Source organism: Rhamphochromis sp. 'chilingali' (assembly GCF_963969265.1).
Source record: "Rhamphochromis sp. 'chilingali' genome assembly, chromosome: 13".
Classification (NCBI taxonomy): domain Eukaryota; kingdom Metazoa; phylum Chordata; class Actinopteri; order Cichliformes; family Cichlidae; genus Rhamphochromis; species Rhamphochromis sp. 'chilingali'.
This window is the reverse complement of record NC_137940.1, coordinates 4,614,679-4,629,933: the sequence shown is the minus strand read 5'-3', so window position 1 is coordinate 4,629,933 and position 15,255 is coordinate 4,614,679. Positions and strand designations below refer to the sequence as shown.

The window sequence follows — 15,255 nt, the reverse complement described above, 5'->3', positions numbered from 1 at the left end:
CTTCTGTCAACTTCAGCCTCACTTGTGAAAACAGAAGAGAGTGAGGAGAGTAACCTACCAAGCGCTCGCCCTGGATTTTCCTACAACTCCCTAGAACATTTCTGTATGAGCATCACAGAACAGCAACTTCAGTCTTCTGTCATGTTCTTACAAAAAGGAAGTTGGCAGTTAAGACAGCTCAGTCTGAAAGATGAGAAGTAAAATGCCTGACTGTTTCACTAGCCAGATCCAAGTTTTGTTTTTTGTTTTTTTAAACTATCCAAATCTGAATTGGGCTTGTATATTGGTTCTGATTAGATTACACTATCAGTACTTGTTTTATAGCTCTTTAAAACCTCAGCCAGATAGTCTTATGTATGCTAAAGATATGTTGTTGGTTTGACCCTTGTTATATCAATTAGACACTTGTATGTCGTTACCCTTACTGTGTGCAAAATTACTTCACATGAGATAAAAAATTGCAGAGCATGTAAAGATCAGTTGATGTACTTTGTATCATTAGAGATTGAAAAGCAATTCCACAGCTGTAAATATATCCCACATAAAATGAAGGAATTGCCTGAGAAGACAATAAATGGTTTAAAGTAATAAAAAAAAAAGATTATCAGGAAGCATCCTGATCATTTAAGTAGGATTCATCTTTGATAGAGATCTTACAAAGCAGGTCAATGGGACGCTGGACACGCTGGATACATTTTCACGTTAAAGTAAATAAGTGTTGAATAAATACGCTTTTTCTGGATCCCCAAAAGTTGTCACTGAACTTTTTTTAAACACTGCTGAAATGAAGTACCACTTCAAATTGTTTCCAGTGAAGCAGGTTGGTGATTTGTGTAACTTGGGGGCTCTTTGACTACATGAGGTTATGCAATAAGTCTCCAGGGTCTCTGCTGGTGCAATAATTAGAGCGGTGCTGCCTGTCAGGAAGTTACTAAGACAGTGAAAAGGCCTCCGTCTCTCTGGGATGCCTGGTAGTAGTTGAAGCAGGAAAATGACGTGAAATGTCAATTTGATAGAAGACAGTTGCCAAAAGCTGAAAACATTAGAGGCATGTCTGAGCAAATGCCCAGTGTTTTAATGGATCAGCAAAGACAGAGAGACCGTTTTATTTTATTTTAGTGTAACTCTGCTGTCACTCGGTGTACCTCTGGTGTTCTTCATGTAGACGGCTTTGTGGAGATATAAAAGGGAGCAGGTCCCACGGGATTCCTGTCATCATTTGGACTTAGTTGATTATCTTGCTTGTTAACAGATAAGAAACTGGAGAGTGAGGCTATAATCAAATGTAATCCACACATCAAACCATTACCACTTAAATATAGTTTGAAGCATTTCGTGTGTTTTTTTTGTTTTTTTTCTCCACACCATATATTTGTTGTGTTGTCAAAAACGGATCATTTTCGCACATTTGTGATAGCGATAAGTCATCAGATCTAGAACACTCACCACTAAACAGATGTTTTCAGGTGAAAATGCATGCAGTCAATGTACAGTGGGGCAAAAAAGTATTTAGTCAGCCACCGATTGTGCAAGTTCCCTCACTTAAAATGATGACAGAGGTCAGTAATTTGCACCAGAGGTACACTTCAACTGTGAGAGACAGAATGTGAAAGAAAAATCCATGAATCCACATGGTAGGATTTGTAAAGAATTTATTCGTAAATTAGGGTGGAAAATAAGTATTTGGTCAATAACAAAAATACAACTCAATACTTTGTAACATAACCTTTGTTGGCAATAACAGAGGTCAAACATTTACTATAGGTCTTTACCAGGTTTGCACACACAGTAGCTGGTATTTTGGCCCATTCCTCCATGCAGATCTTCTCGAGAGCAGTGATGTTTTGGGGCTGTCGCCGAGCAACACGGACTTTCAACTCCCGCCACAGATTTTCTATGGGGTTGAGGTCTGGAGACTGGCCAGGCCACTCCAGGACTTTCAAATGCTTCTTACAGAGCCACTCCTTTGTTGCCCGGGCGGTGTGTTTTGGATCATTGTCATGTTGGAAGACCCAGCCTCGTTTCATCTTCAAAGTTCTCACTGATGGAAGGAGGTTTTGGCTCAAAATCTCACGATACATGGCCCCATTCATTCTGTCCTTAACACGGATCAGTCGTCCTGTCCCCTTGGCAGAAAAACAGCCCCATAGCATGATGTTTCCACCCCCATGCTTCACAGTAGGTATGGTGTTCTTGGGATGCAACTCAGTATTCTTCTTCCTCCAAACACGACGAGTTGAGTTTATACCAAAAAGTTCTACTTTGGTTTCATCTGACCACATGACATTCTCCCAATCCTCTGCTGTATCATCCATGTGCTCTCTGGCAAACTTCAGACGGGCCTGGACATGCACTGGCTTCAGCAGCGGAACACGTCTGGCACTGCGGGATTTGATTCCCTGCCGTTGTAGTGTGTTACTGATGGTGACCTTTGTTACTTTGGTCCCAGCTCTCTGCAGGTCATTCACCAGGTCCCCCCGTGTGGTTCTGGGATCTTTGCTCACCGTTCTCATGATCATTTTGACCCCACGGGATGAGATCTTGCGTGGAGCCCCAGATCGAGGGAGATTATCAGTGGTCTTGTATGTCTTCCATTTTCTGATGATTGCTCCCACAGTTGATTTTTTCACACCAAGCTGCTTGCCTATTGTAGATTCACTCTTCCCAGTCTGGTGCAGGTCTACAATACTTTTCCTGGTGTCCTTCGAAAGCTCTTTGGTCTTGGCCATGGCGGAGTTTGGAGTCTGACTGTTTGAGGCTGTGGACAGGTGTCTTTTATACAGATGATGAGTTCAAACAGGTGCCATTCATACAGGTAACGAGTGGGGGACAGAAAAGCTTCTTACAGAAGACGTTACAGGTCTGTGAGAGCCAGAGATTTTCCTTGTTTGAGGTGACCAAATACTTATTTTCCACCCTAATTTACGAATAAATTCTTTACAAATCCTACCATGTGAATTCATGGATTTTTTTTTCACATTCTGTCTCTCACAGTTGAAGTGTACCTCTGGTGCAAATTACTGACCTCTGTCATCATTTTAAGTGGGGGAACTTGCACAATCGTGGCTGACTAAATACTTTTTTGCCCCACTGTATTTCTTTGGAGCTTTGCTTTTAATGCATTTATCAAATATTCCCCTTTTCTTTTGTTTGTATATGTTTCAGTACATTTTTTGGCAAATTTGTATAAACAACTTACAACTTACACGCTACTTCAACAACTTACAAGTGGTTGGTCAGGTAGCTGCAACCAAGTAGTTGTTACACATCCAGAAAAAGAACCAAAAATCTTTTGCAGCAGATTCATGTGACATCGCAGTGCATAACATCAGGATATTGTTTTACAAGATCAACTGATATGTTTGGTAAACAAGGGGGAAAAATGTTGGTTATTCTAAAAATGTCCTCTAAAAAGCCTTGACAAGATTTACAGATTGGTTTATCTTTTCTGTCACAAACACATGTGATGCTGCCTCACATGCGAATGATATTACAGTATGGTCATGCTTTTTCTGATAGATAAGGGAAGAATCCACATAACCAAATGTTTTTGCACACACACACACACACACACACACACACACACACACACACACACACACACACACACACACACATCACTGTACTTTCTTTTGTTCATCTTATATAAGTTGTGTAACAGTGAAGGATCTGAATCATTCTGCATCAGCAAAATTACAGTACTCGGTTAGTTTTGACTTCCCTTACAGGTTGGTAATTTTCAATTCCTAATTTGGAAACTCTAACATGACCAAGCTGTATTTTGTTGCATCTTTATGAGTTATTATTGTCAGAAAAACATGCCCTGTGGGGGGGGGGGAAGCATATAAATCTTCACTGTTTTAAAACACCAATGACAATATAATAGTATTCCTGGTGCTAAACCTGGTTGTTACACTTTACAAGGTGACAATAAGCATGTTATTACAACATCGGTTTTGGACTCTGTAATGCCTGATTTTGTTAAAGAGTTCTCTGACAGACATGAGCTTGTGAATGGGCTCATTGATTGGATCCAGTGTCTCTGTTTCTCTCTGCTTTTGATATCAACTACTAAAAAATTTACTTACATGCAAAATTAATCCAAAGCAAGCAAACCAAACTACAGAAAGCAAGACTGTCACCTAGTAGGTATTATAACTTGCAAAACTACTGTAATGCCTGGCATACCTTCCTGATCACCTCTACAAGAGGACTTAATTTGACAAACCTTTAGCTGCAAAAAAGTGTGCCACACCTAAGCTACTGCCAAGACCTCTAAAGACCTAAGCATGCAAGCAAACACCTGTTTGTGAACCACAGTAGGGCTTTGATGAGGTTATCTTAACAATTATGCAAATATGAGAAAGGTGTGATTGTTATATAATAAATATAATTTTAAAAAATCCTGGTAAAAATGAATAAGCAAACCAAGTTAACCAAATACTGAAAATTGAACTGTATATTAACATGAATGGTTTTGAAGTAGTTTGAGTTGATAATTAACATATTCATAACTGCTGCTATGTGTGTCTTTAGGTCACCTGGACTTTGAGGGGCTCTTCCTGGTTAATGGCAATGCAGAGCGAGTGGATTGGTTGCGTCAGCGCTATGACAGTGGTGAGGAGGTGAAGCTAGAGAAGGAGGCCGATCTGGCGTCCGCTGTCAGTTTGCTCCGACTGTTCCTGCAGGAGCTTCCTGAGCCCGTTATCCCAACGGCTATACAGGGACGTATACTACAGCTCTATCAAGGTGTGTGACCGTGGCTGTGTTTCCTCTTCTCATGCTATTTTACGAATTTCTTCTACACTCAACCACAGTCTGTTTTTATCCAGTACAATGCAGTTAACCTCCTTTTTCACCCTGTCCTCCTAAAGTCCGGTTGGAGCTTTGAGTTTGTTCTGCTCAGTCCGTAAATGTACTTCCTATGAAAAGAGTGTTGACCATAGCTGTTATAAAAACAAGCGCACACTCTTCTGCATCATTTCTGGGTCTTCATCCAAGTTGATTTTGTTTTAAGCTGTTAAGGCTGTGCCCATGTAGGCTGATGCTGGTTATATAAGCTGTGAGTACACAGTACGGTGGTCTGCATGTAAGGAAAACTGGCTGAAACAAACTCTTTCATAACGAGAACCTGAATTATCTCTATGTTTGCATATCTGCTACGCTGATGCACAGCCTTTATCTTTTCCTTTCTTCATTCTTTCTGCCTCTGCTTGTCCACACTCTTCTCAAATTCAAAATCTAAGGTTGTGTTAACAATGTCCCAGAGAGAACTGCTGTCTTATTAATTCTTCATTTTTGAGGGATTTTTGTGTATTTGGGTAAAAAATGATTGAAAGGCATGGGTTTCATTTCCCTTTTTTGTTTCGGCTCTTTGGCCTGTCCTCTTTCCCCTCTGTTTTTATCACAGATAATCTGCTCTAATCCCCTTGTCACAATGATGGTTGTTCCGGTTGCTGTCATCCAGATTATAGTAGAAGACTGGCTGTGTGTTTGTCGAGACTCCTTGTCATGCCATTTATTTCTCAGTGTGTTATATTCTGTAATGGCACCACTGCACTTGAAAAAGGATTGCCTTTTTTGCACATTTTCCTCTCTGTCGCCCTCCGTCTCACCTAGTTTCACCTCTCCCAGAGGTGAAACTGAGCATAATGTTATCTGTGTGTGCAGTTTCTCTTGATTAGATTTTTTTAAGGCTATCTGTGAAGGACCAAGAAGGACCCGATAACCCATAATTCACCCCACATTATCATTAGTTTTGAGAACAAGCTCTAAAAGCAACACAGACTACAACAGAAATTCTAATAGTGATTCTGAAATAAGAGCTTACACCCTTTTCAACTAAAAATAAAATAATTACATAAGAGATCCTGTCTGTGGGGTCGAGCTCTCGCCAGCTGTGCTTCATAGCAAGTACGACCTGCTGGTTCTCCCGGGAGCTGGTTTGCACAGTCCATCAAAAACCTAACATTGTTTGATGATTTTAAATTGGCCATAGGTGTAAATACTCTTAGCCTTGTTAGACCTGTTGAGCTGTCCAGGGTGTCCCCTGCCTCTCGCCTAATGAGAGCTCCAGCCCCGGTGACGGTGAAGCGGAAGTGGTTAAGCAAAGAAATGAATGTATATTGGCTTAAGTAATGATATCCGGTTTTTCGTCTTCACATTGCTAGATTACGACAACGAAGAAGAGGTGTGTAGAAATTTGAAGTATCTGCTTCAGGATCTTCCCCAGTTGAACTACGGTCTGTTGCGTTTCCTGTGCCGCTTCCTGGCTAGCGTGGCGTCACTTCAGCAAAAGAGCTGGAACGTCGGAGCGCTGGCCGCCGTCTTTGGACCCGACATCTTCCAGTAAGATTCTTCTGCAGTTATTTAAGAATTTCGAATCGTAATTTTGATCATTGTACACAGCTACCGTCTCCATCTTACAGATGTTTACTTTTAACTTAATGAGGATGGTGTGGATATGTCACTAGTATATATTCAGTACTACATTACTTGTTTTAGAACTCCTGCTGCTTGTAGGGATGCACCAATACCACTTTTTTGGAAACGAGTATGAGTACGAGTACTTGCATTTCAGTACTCGCCGATACCGATACCGAGTACTTAATAAAAACATGATTTAAATTTGCAGGGAACAGCTTTAGTCCTATAATTTAACAAAAAACAAACAAACAAGGGACTAGTTTGGAATTAAGAACATTTATTTAAAATGAAAAGCATGTTGTATGCAACATATTACAGAATAAATAATTATAAAAAAACAAAATTTAATTTTAAATTTGTTCGTCTGTTTCTCTGTTTAGAAGTCTCACTAGCACAGTCACAGCTGGGATGACATCAGAGGCTAGTGCGTCGTAGCTGCTCACTTTTTTAGTTAGTTCCTCAAAGGGGGCGAGGATGGCAACAGTCGTCTCCATATGAGCCCATTGGTGAGCGGTGAGATAGTCAGGGAGTTCGTGCTCGGACACGCCCAGCACTCGCTTTTGCTAAATGATGGACTGGAGCATGTAATACGTGCTGTTCCAGCGCGTCTGTACGTCCTGCTGCAGTCTCTTTATTGGTTGGTTGAGCTGTCCCTGAATGTCCTCGAGGCGGGAGTAGGCTAAGGCGGAATGTTTAAAATGCCCAACTATTTTCCGTCCCACTGCTATAGCATCAGCTATGCTCCTCTGTGCTAATAAGCGTGGGTAAACTCTTTGTACTCGTTGTCGTGTTGGGATTTTAGGTGCTTGATTAAATTACTTGTGTTAAATGCGCTACCTTTAGAGCCTCCTCTGGACAATTTCGCTGAGCACAATTTGCAGTCCGCCTTTGTTTTCGCGTCTTCGTTCACTTTGAAATAGTTCCACACAGCTGACATGTCTCGCCTCGCTTTCTCCCCGCTCTGAGCTGCAGCTGGGGCCTGGGGGCGGGCACTCGGCGCCTGTGATTAACCCCTTACATGCCGCTCAAACATAGACAGGTCTCAGACCGTGGTATCGGTCCTCGGTATCGGGGGACTTTTAACAAGTAGGAGTACTTTAGAAAATGTGGTATCGAGGCCGATACCGGTATCGGTGCATCCCTAGCTGCTTGTATTCAAAAGCTTCATTGTTACATCTTCAGTGGAAATGATTAATCAAGTGCAAATTATCAGATTATAAAGCTGTAAAGTCCGTGGAAGGAAACTCTTGAAGCCATATACCACATCACATTTAATGAAGCCACAGAATGGAGTGACAGCTGAATATCTATTTTTTTTAAAAGAGTGAAAGAAGTTTTTATTTTTGGCACTTGCAGGAACACGTTTACACAGAAGTTAAAAAAAGAGGGGTGTTTATTCTCATGGGAGTATTATTAATCTCATGGGAAGCAGTGTGCAGCCAACTCAAACTTTTCTGTCATTTTCCATCTGCAGTCTGTCAACAGAAGGAGAGGACCTTCGGGACCAGGAGTCTGTCAGCAGAGTCCTGGCAGAGCTGCTGGACAATCAGGAGGGCTTGTTTGACTCAGAGGACGATGATGTCTCCACCACCAATGACTACAGCTCCATCAATGAACAGGTTCGACCCATCTCTCTTACACCACGCCTCTCAGTATTGTTGTTTCTGCCTTGCGTACTGTCGGTGTCCAATAATATGACAATAATTAGCATAGCAAACTTTCTACACTTGATTTTGCAAATGCTTTTGAATTTATTAATGACTGTGAATGGTGAAGATATTGTAAATATAGCTTGTGCTGTCGTAGCAAAACATTTTATCACAGTCCACAGAGAGGTCGTCTATTTTCAAGCTTACTCGTTAATGCAGTTTTTGGTGTTTCCAGCCCACACATGTCTTCCCTCCTGCTGTAACAGATTATTTTCCCCCTGGGATCAATAAAGTCTTCTTCATCTATTTTTTGTTCACCCCGGTCATTCTCCCATAGGGGTCTTTGTAGCTTTTCTTTTATCCTCAAACAAACACAGTCTCTAAATCTAGAGAGTGATGGTAAATGCCTTCTTAACCTGATATAATAATTAGAAATCTGCAAACAAAAACAAAGTACAAAACAATCAAATGGAAAAACAAGACAAATTTAAAATTTCTTGCCAAGTTATTTGCAGAAAATAAAACTTTTGTAAAAAAGTTAATTTATTGGCATCAATCGTTACATATGAACAAAAGCGTGCTTTCACAAAAGCTGTTAGATTCCTCTTTGTCTTCCTCCTCTTTGTGTTTTCTTCGTCCTCTCTGGTGGCATTTGGCTGTAAAATGTGGCATTTAACCGTGCCAGGGTCAGAGGGGAAGTTTTTCAGCGCTGACGCACAGAGATAGCAGTCAAATCTTATGAAAAGCGAAAGATGAAATTTATAAATGTCACCCAACAGCATAAAAGAATTTAAAAAGGCTTGAAGTGATTGTTCCATCTAACAAGCATGTTCTGTCTTGCGCTGGGGTCTTTTTTTTTTTTTTTATAAATAATTAAATTTTGTTGTTGGCATCAGCAGCAGTAAGTTAGATGTAATAAATGATCAACCTTAAAGGCTAACGTGAGAATAACAATTCTGCTTTATTTTGACTCCAGTATTAGAAATCTAGAAGACATCACATTAACTGATTCAAACCTGTTATGTACAAAAACTACAGTGTGTCTAACTGGAGTTATTAATTAGCTAGAAGATCAGGCTGAAGTTTTGCTGTAAGGAAATGTAAATAACACTGATACCAGCTGTACCCACTTCCTCTTGGTAATGTTGAAATGTAAGCAGTGGCGTTTAAGGAAAACAATACAGCATTTTTCTGTAAACAAAATTTTTCTCCGAATGATCTTGGTGTTCCCGCCCAAGGACAATGGCACACCCCTGCATACTTTACACAGAGCATTACAAGAATGTAGTTTTATAGAAACACCTGAGCCTAAACCAAACATTTTCCTCCGCTTTCTAACAGCTCGTTCTCTTTGCTGTCGTGCACAGTACAAAGAAAGGCGTAGTTAACTTTTAACTTTACAGTGCCCTTGTGCTTTTGTGCGATAACAAAAATACAACAATAAAGAGGCAACCCTTGATCAGTATCTCAAATGCTGTGCTACTTTAATTTAAGAGTACGTTGTTTGCCACAGCAGGGACTCTTTAAAGATAGCCTAAAAATGTTGGAGTGAAAGGGCAGCCTGTCATTGTGAAAGTATGACCACAAAAAGAAAAAGAGAAACTTTGCTATATATCTACATTGTGTCACCTATTCAAAACCTTTCAGCTGCTTGCTTTGTTTGCTCCCCTCTCCTTATCTTTTATTCTTCGCTTCACACAGTTAGTGTGCTCTTAACCGAACCACTGCAGACTTTGCTTCCACTTGCCTCGTAATATTGAGTCCTTGGAGTTATTATCTGCCAAATCCTTCCTTTTATTCAAGGAAAAGTTTAAAGCCTTTGCCTTGCGAAAGACAACTAATTAGATTGTAATTGCGCTCTAAACAACAACAACATAAAGCACAAGTTCTTTCAAGCAACGTCATATCATTCCCTCTGTTAGCTGTTGACCTCGGTTTTATTGTCTGATTTGTCAGATGAATGAGACTATAATCTAAGAGAGGAGGTGAGAGCAGATGAAGAATGAGAAGACAGAAGCAAATCTGTAAAGACATTTCTGTGCACTGATCCATGTGTCTTATGTAATAGAGAGGGCAAAAAAGTGGGTGGTTTGAAGAAGGAGGGGGAGAGAAAGCAGCCAGGAAGATAGGGGAGAAATGACAAGAGTGCAGAGACAAAAGAGGAATAACTGAAGGGAAGGAGAGAGGGAGGGAGGTAGAGATGGTGAGACAGGGGAGGAGGATGATGTAACCATGTAACTCACACCTCCAGTCCCTGCTCTACACCGGGGATGACTCTCATGAAGGGGATTATCTCCCACACACACCTGCTTTCACACAGGAGACCTTGAATCAAGCCTGGTTACAAACTAAAGAGTAAGTTGAAAATGCTTGGTCGAGCCTAGCTAGCACACATAAAAGGAGCCAATTCATCCTAAGAAATGGAGAGACATTGTAAAAGCAGCGTAACAGAGAAGTACATGAACGATAATGAGCGGAGAAAGGTGGAAGGCAGGTGTTGTTTTTATGGTGTGTTTGTGCTCACCTTTGGAGCACAACAAGGCGGGAATAGGTCTGACAAAGATGAATATAAAGATGGATTTTAGCTTGTTTATCACACAATCGGAGTCAGTTGAATTTCTGCTTGGGTGACAACAAGAGTACGCTGATGCTTGTTGCTGTTGCGAGGATAATAAAAGGTTTGTTTTTTAGTTCACACTTCTTCGTTTCAGGGTTTCTGCTTGGAATATGAAAGAAAAATATTCTGGATTCTCTACTGAGATGGCTTGTGACATTTTTGGTGCAGCTTAGCTTGGCTTGGCTGGACTGTCTGATAGTGTGTTTTGATTCCTTAGCCCACATTTTTCTTTGGATACACACCAGCTTGAAAATATATTATTGCTCTAATCAACCACAATCCTGTGGCACTAAAATGCTGCTCTGTTGTGACTCATAGCTTTTAGACAGACAGCGACACTGCAGTACCAATATTACAAACATAAAAAGTGTGCACACTGTCCCATTGGAATAATAATATCTGTGATGCACAGTGCCTTGCGTACTGGGGCCACAGTTGATATTTCTGCAGATTAAATGAGGCTTGTAGGCTTGAAGTTAATTTGACTGCTGAACCTCAGACCTTTTCCGCTTGAGCTCTTTTCTTGTTACATAATTGTTCTGTTTCATGTCTCAATAAGACCTCAGATCCCTTTGTACATCCCCTGTGCCCGAAGTGGACATAAGTTAAGGCTTCAGCAACAGATGTTTTATAATGCATTTGTTAGGCAGCTTGTGAGAAGACTTCGTATGTGGGTAGTTGTTTCTGTTATTACTTTTCTGCTCCCTGCTGCGTTGCTGTATGACCCTTTAATTGCACCAGGTGTCATTTCTGTTTAATGCAGAGCTGCAACGATTCATGGAGTAATTCATATAATTCTCTTACAAAAAATTCTCGATACAAATTCCTTTCTTTGACTGCTTTTGTGCCGTTGTCACCGTAGGAACGTGAGCGCTTTGCGACTTAAAGCAGACCTGCAGTACCAACAGATTTAGGAGCAGAATAAAAAGTTTAACAACATTAAGCCCACACAGTTTTAAACAAAAACCCTGATGACACAACAGCAGCAGCAGTGATGATGATGCTGGCACAGTTTAACGTGTAGTGCGGACGCTGTTTACACACCGCGAAAAGAAAAGAGGAGGAGCCATTACCGAGATTTGCATCCAAAACAGCAGCGCTGTTCCTGTGATCACCATTTAAACCTTTACTGGAAAAATGCTGGCAGAGTCCAACAAACGCTGACATGAGGAAAATTGAACTCTGAAGCTGCTCCATCCACCACTGTTTGTTTTAAGACAGCAAAAAAATCTTCACTAACGTATATTAAAATGTGCAGATGAACTGTTGACTATCAAAATCGTCACTACTCGATCCATACCGGAAACCCGATCGGTACCCCGCATGCGCGAAAGGTGTCTACTTCCGGTCGTAGCATTTTACGATAGTTATGGGTCAGAGTATCTGTTAAGATGTTAAGAATAATAAGTATATCTTAAAATGTTTGCAATAATGAAGCATTTCAGAACAATGTAGACAAAAACGAAAAATAAAAAGATAGTTACGGATCGGGACCTGCTGACCGAGCGAATGAACCCTATTGTAAACTGAATTGGCGTCATTACAAACGTGTGTTAAATTTGATTTAGTGATAGTCAAGTGTGTTTATGCTTGTCTGTGTGGAGAGGATTGACTGGAATAGTGATGATGATGATGTCCGCTATCACTGTCAGTTGTCAGTAAACACTTAATCCGGCTGATGAATCTTCACGTGACACATTGCTAAGTCAATATTATTAAGTCTGTAATTAGGCGCCATTCTTCGTATTTTACGGCGCTGTTGTTCAATCGGGGGACGCTCTCTGTGGAGGAGAAAAGCATGAATTTGTTTGTATACGGAGGTGTCCATTGTTTAAATGTCCCGGGCAGTCGAAAAGGAGGCAGAGCTGTTGAGAAATGCTAGGAGCTAACTGGGCGCTAACCGTATCATTCAAATATATTGAATGTCGCAATCCGGTTGTTCAGTCTGACGTCACTAGCCGTGTCTGGACCTAAACTCCGCTGCAGGTCCATATATCAAACGATCACTATGGCATTACTGAGAGTTGAAAAACTGTCTAAAGTCTTCCATCTTTAATAAAATGATCAGCGTTCTGCTCTACCAGGTGTAATGAAGACAGAAAACTAAACAGCAGGGACGTTTGTAGGGTTACTGAAGTTTGGCTAGCTGGTATATAATGATGTGCTACGTGACCGCTAGTGACACAGCTATGTTAGCATAATATAAACAAGCTAACTTTTTTTCCACTCGATAAAAGTCAACGTGAGTGTTCTCGGTGGTCAGGAACAAATGTAATCGCATGGCAGGATGCTGTAAAAGGACCAAACTTCAGCCAGGAGAACAACTGAGATAATCCATCCACAATACGAGGTTAGTCATTCATATACTGCTGCATGGGCTGGGCTGTAGTTACATCCTAAGGTTTTAAAAACTGAGCTTAAATAAATGATTAGCGGTAATAAAAGCTGAGGGAGGTCAACAGTGATCACTGACTGTTTTAGGAGCTTTTTGAGATCAAATAGAAGAAAATACAAAACATTAAACATGTTATCAACACAAAAGCCATATTAAACGCAGACTACTTTTTTTTCTTTTTTTCTTTTTTTAAATATTAAACTTTATTAAGAAACAATATACAGAACATGTATACAATCAGAACAAAATTAACATATGCCAGGGGGTGTAATACAAAGAATTACAAACATTCAAATAATTTGTAATTACTACAAATAGTAATAGTTTTCATAGCCTTTTTGTTAAGTGATCCACTAATCAATTTTATGTAACATAAAACATCATTATAGTAATGTTTAAAATTAGGTTTTTTGTTACTGTATTTGCATTTGTGAAAATAAAATTTAGCTAAGATAACTAACAAGTTTATTATAAAGTAAACATCTTCTTTTTTTGCCTTTGAAAGAAACAAAATACAGCATTTTCCCATTTCACAGTAAAGTCTTTATAGAGATGTCCAGCAATGAATCTACTGAAGTCTTTCCAAAATGTTCTAGCGTATGAACAGATCCAGAAGAGGTGTTGCACAGTCTCAGGATGGCTTCCACAAAATCCACAGTTCACATTTATGTCCCTTTTGAACTTTGTCATGTAATGATTAGCAGGATAAAATTTATGCAGCATTTTAAATGAGACTTCCTTCACTTTATTCGTTACCAGATACTTGTTAGGAATTGTCCATACTCTTTTCCAGTTAATGTCACTGACAAAGAAATTCCAATAAGAGACCACATGTGGGATATAAACGCAGACTACTTTAGGCCCGGAAGTAGGATTCGTCGTGTCATCACTGAACAACTGGATGTTGACAAAGAGAGGAAGTGACGTAAGATTTGCGCATGCGGGGTACCGATCGGGTTTCCAGTACGGATCGGGTAGTGACACCAACAGAATCAGAATCAGAATCAGAATCAGAATGGGTTTATTGCCAGATGTTGAGGTTTACAACATTAGGAAATTGCTGCGGTTTCCAACAATGGCGGCAGCTAGTTAGTTTTAATATTACTCTTGTTATTCTTTCTGGGTCACAAAATAAACGTTTAACATATTTTCAGGCGAGAATGTAGCTGTGTAAACCTCAAATATCTGCTCAGTTTATCAAGACACCACATATTTTCAAAAGCGCTCTGTCGTTTTCGGAGACGTCTGTTACCCACTAGCTCGATAGCTAGCCGGGGGCTAGGTCACTAGCACGGTGAGAACACCGGACTCCCGGCAAATCGTTTTCAAATCCACCGCCGTCTTTTGCTACTCAGGTTAAACATATATAAGTCACTTAGATAACTTAAAAATGTTATTGTTTGGCTTTTTTTTTTTTTTTTGTATTTTATTTGTTCCTGAGTAAATCTGTTTGGCTGAGATTAAAGTTATAGTTTTTACACAGCTGAATAAACTTCAAGCAGACAGCTGATTATCAGAAGTGTGAGATGCTGGAGAATATACTCCGGTGTCCCGTTATATTTTAGATAGCAAGGAGTTTATTAAACTTCACCGAAACAATCTGCAAATTTCATTAAAATTTAATAAACTATCATCTTGTCTTTATTTTTAGTTAGCACAGACCTGAAACACTTAAAGCTGTAAGCTAATGATCGTTATATAAGAGCAGATGCTGCTGGTGCAATAAGCTGTGCGTTTTACGTCCAATGGATGATGATCTGATTAGTCGACTAATCGCAAAAATAATCGGTGACTAGTCGACTATCAAAATAATCGTTTGTGGCAGCCCTAGCTGAAAGCAGCCGTCCTGTTTTACATTGGAGCAATACCTGTAGCAAACAGGGGTGAGTCTAAAGGGGGGTGTTGGGTGTACTAGACCATATATTATCACAAGTATTTCTTATCTGATTACTCGATTAATTGATGCATTAATCAATAGATTATCCATCAATGGCTGCACCTCCCTGAACCTGTTTCTTCCTGTTAAAAAGGGAGTTTCTCCTTCCCACTGTCGCCAAAGTGCTTGCTCATAGGGGGTCATATGATTGTTGGGTTTTTCTCTGTATGTATTATTGTAGGGTCTACCTTACAATATAAAGCTCTTTGTGGTGACTGTTGTTGTGATTTAG

General features: G+C 40.1%; 1 protein-coding gene across 6 annotated transcripts in view; it reads left to right on the top strand.

Moving 5' to 3' along the window:
* The window catches only part of fam13b (family with sequence similarity 13 member B), a 69,094-nt gene that overhangs the window by 20,739 nt on the left and 33,100 nt on the right, over nucleotides 1-15,255 (top strand). For all 6 annotated transcript variants that reach the window (XM_080900181.1, XM_080900182.1, XM_080900180.1 and 3 more), the window contains exons 4-6: nucleotides 4,537-4,749; nucleotides 6,171-6,348; nucleotides 7,901-8,045. In XM_080900181.1, coding sequence (XP_080756307.1) covers nucleotides 4,537-4,749; nucleotides 6,171-6,348; nucleotides 7,901-8,045 — 536 coding nt within the window. The remainder of the gene's footprint in view (nucleotides 1-4,536; nucleotides 4,750-6,170; nucleotides 6,349-7,900; nucleotides 8,046-15,255) is intronic.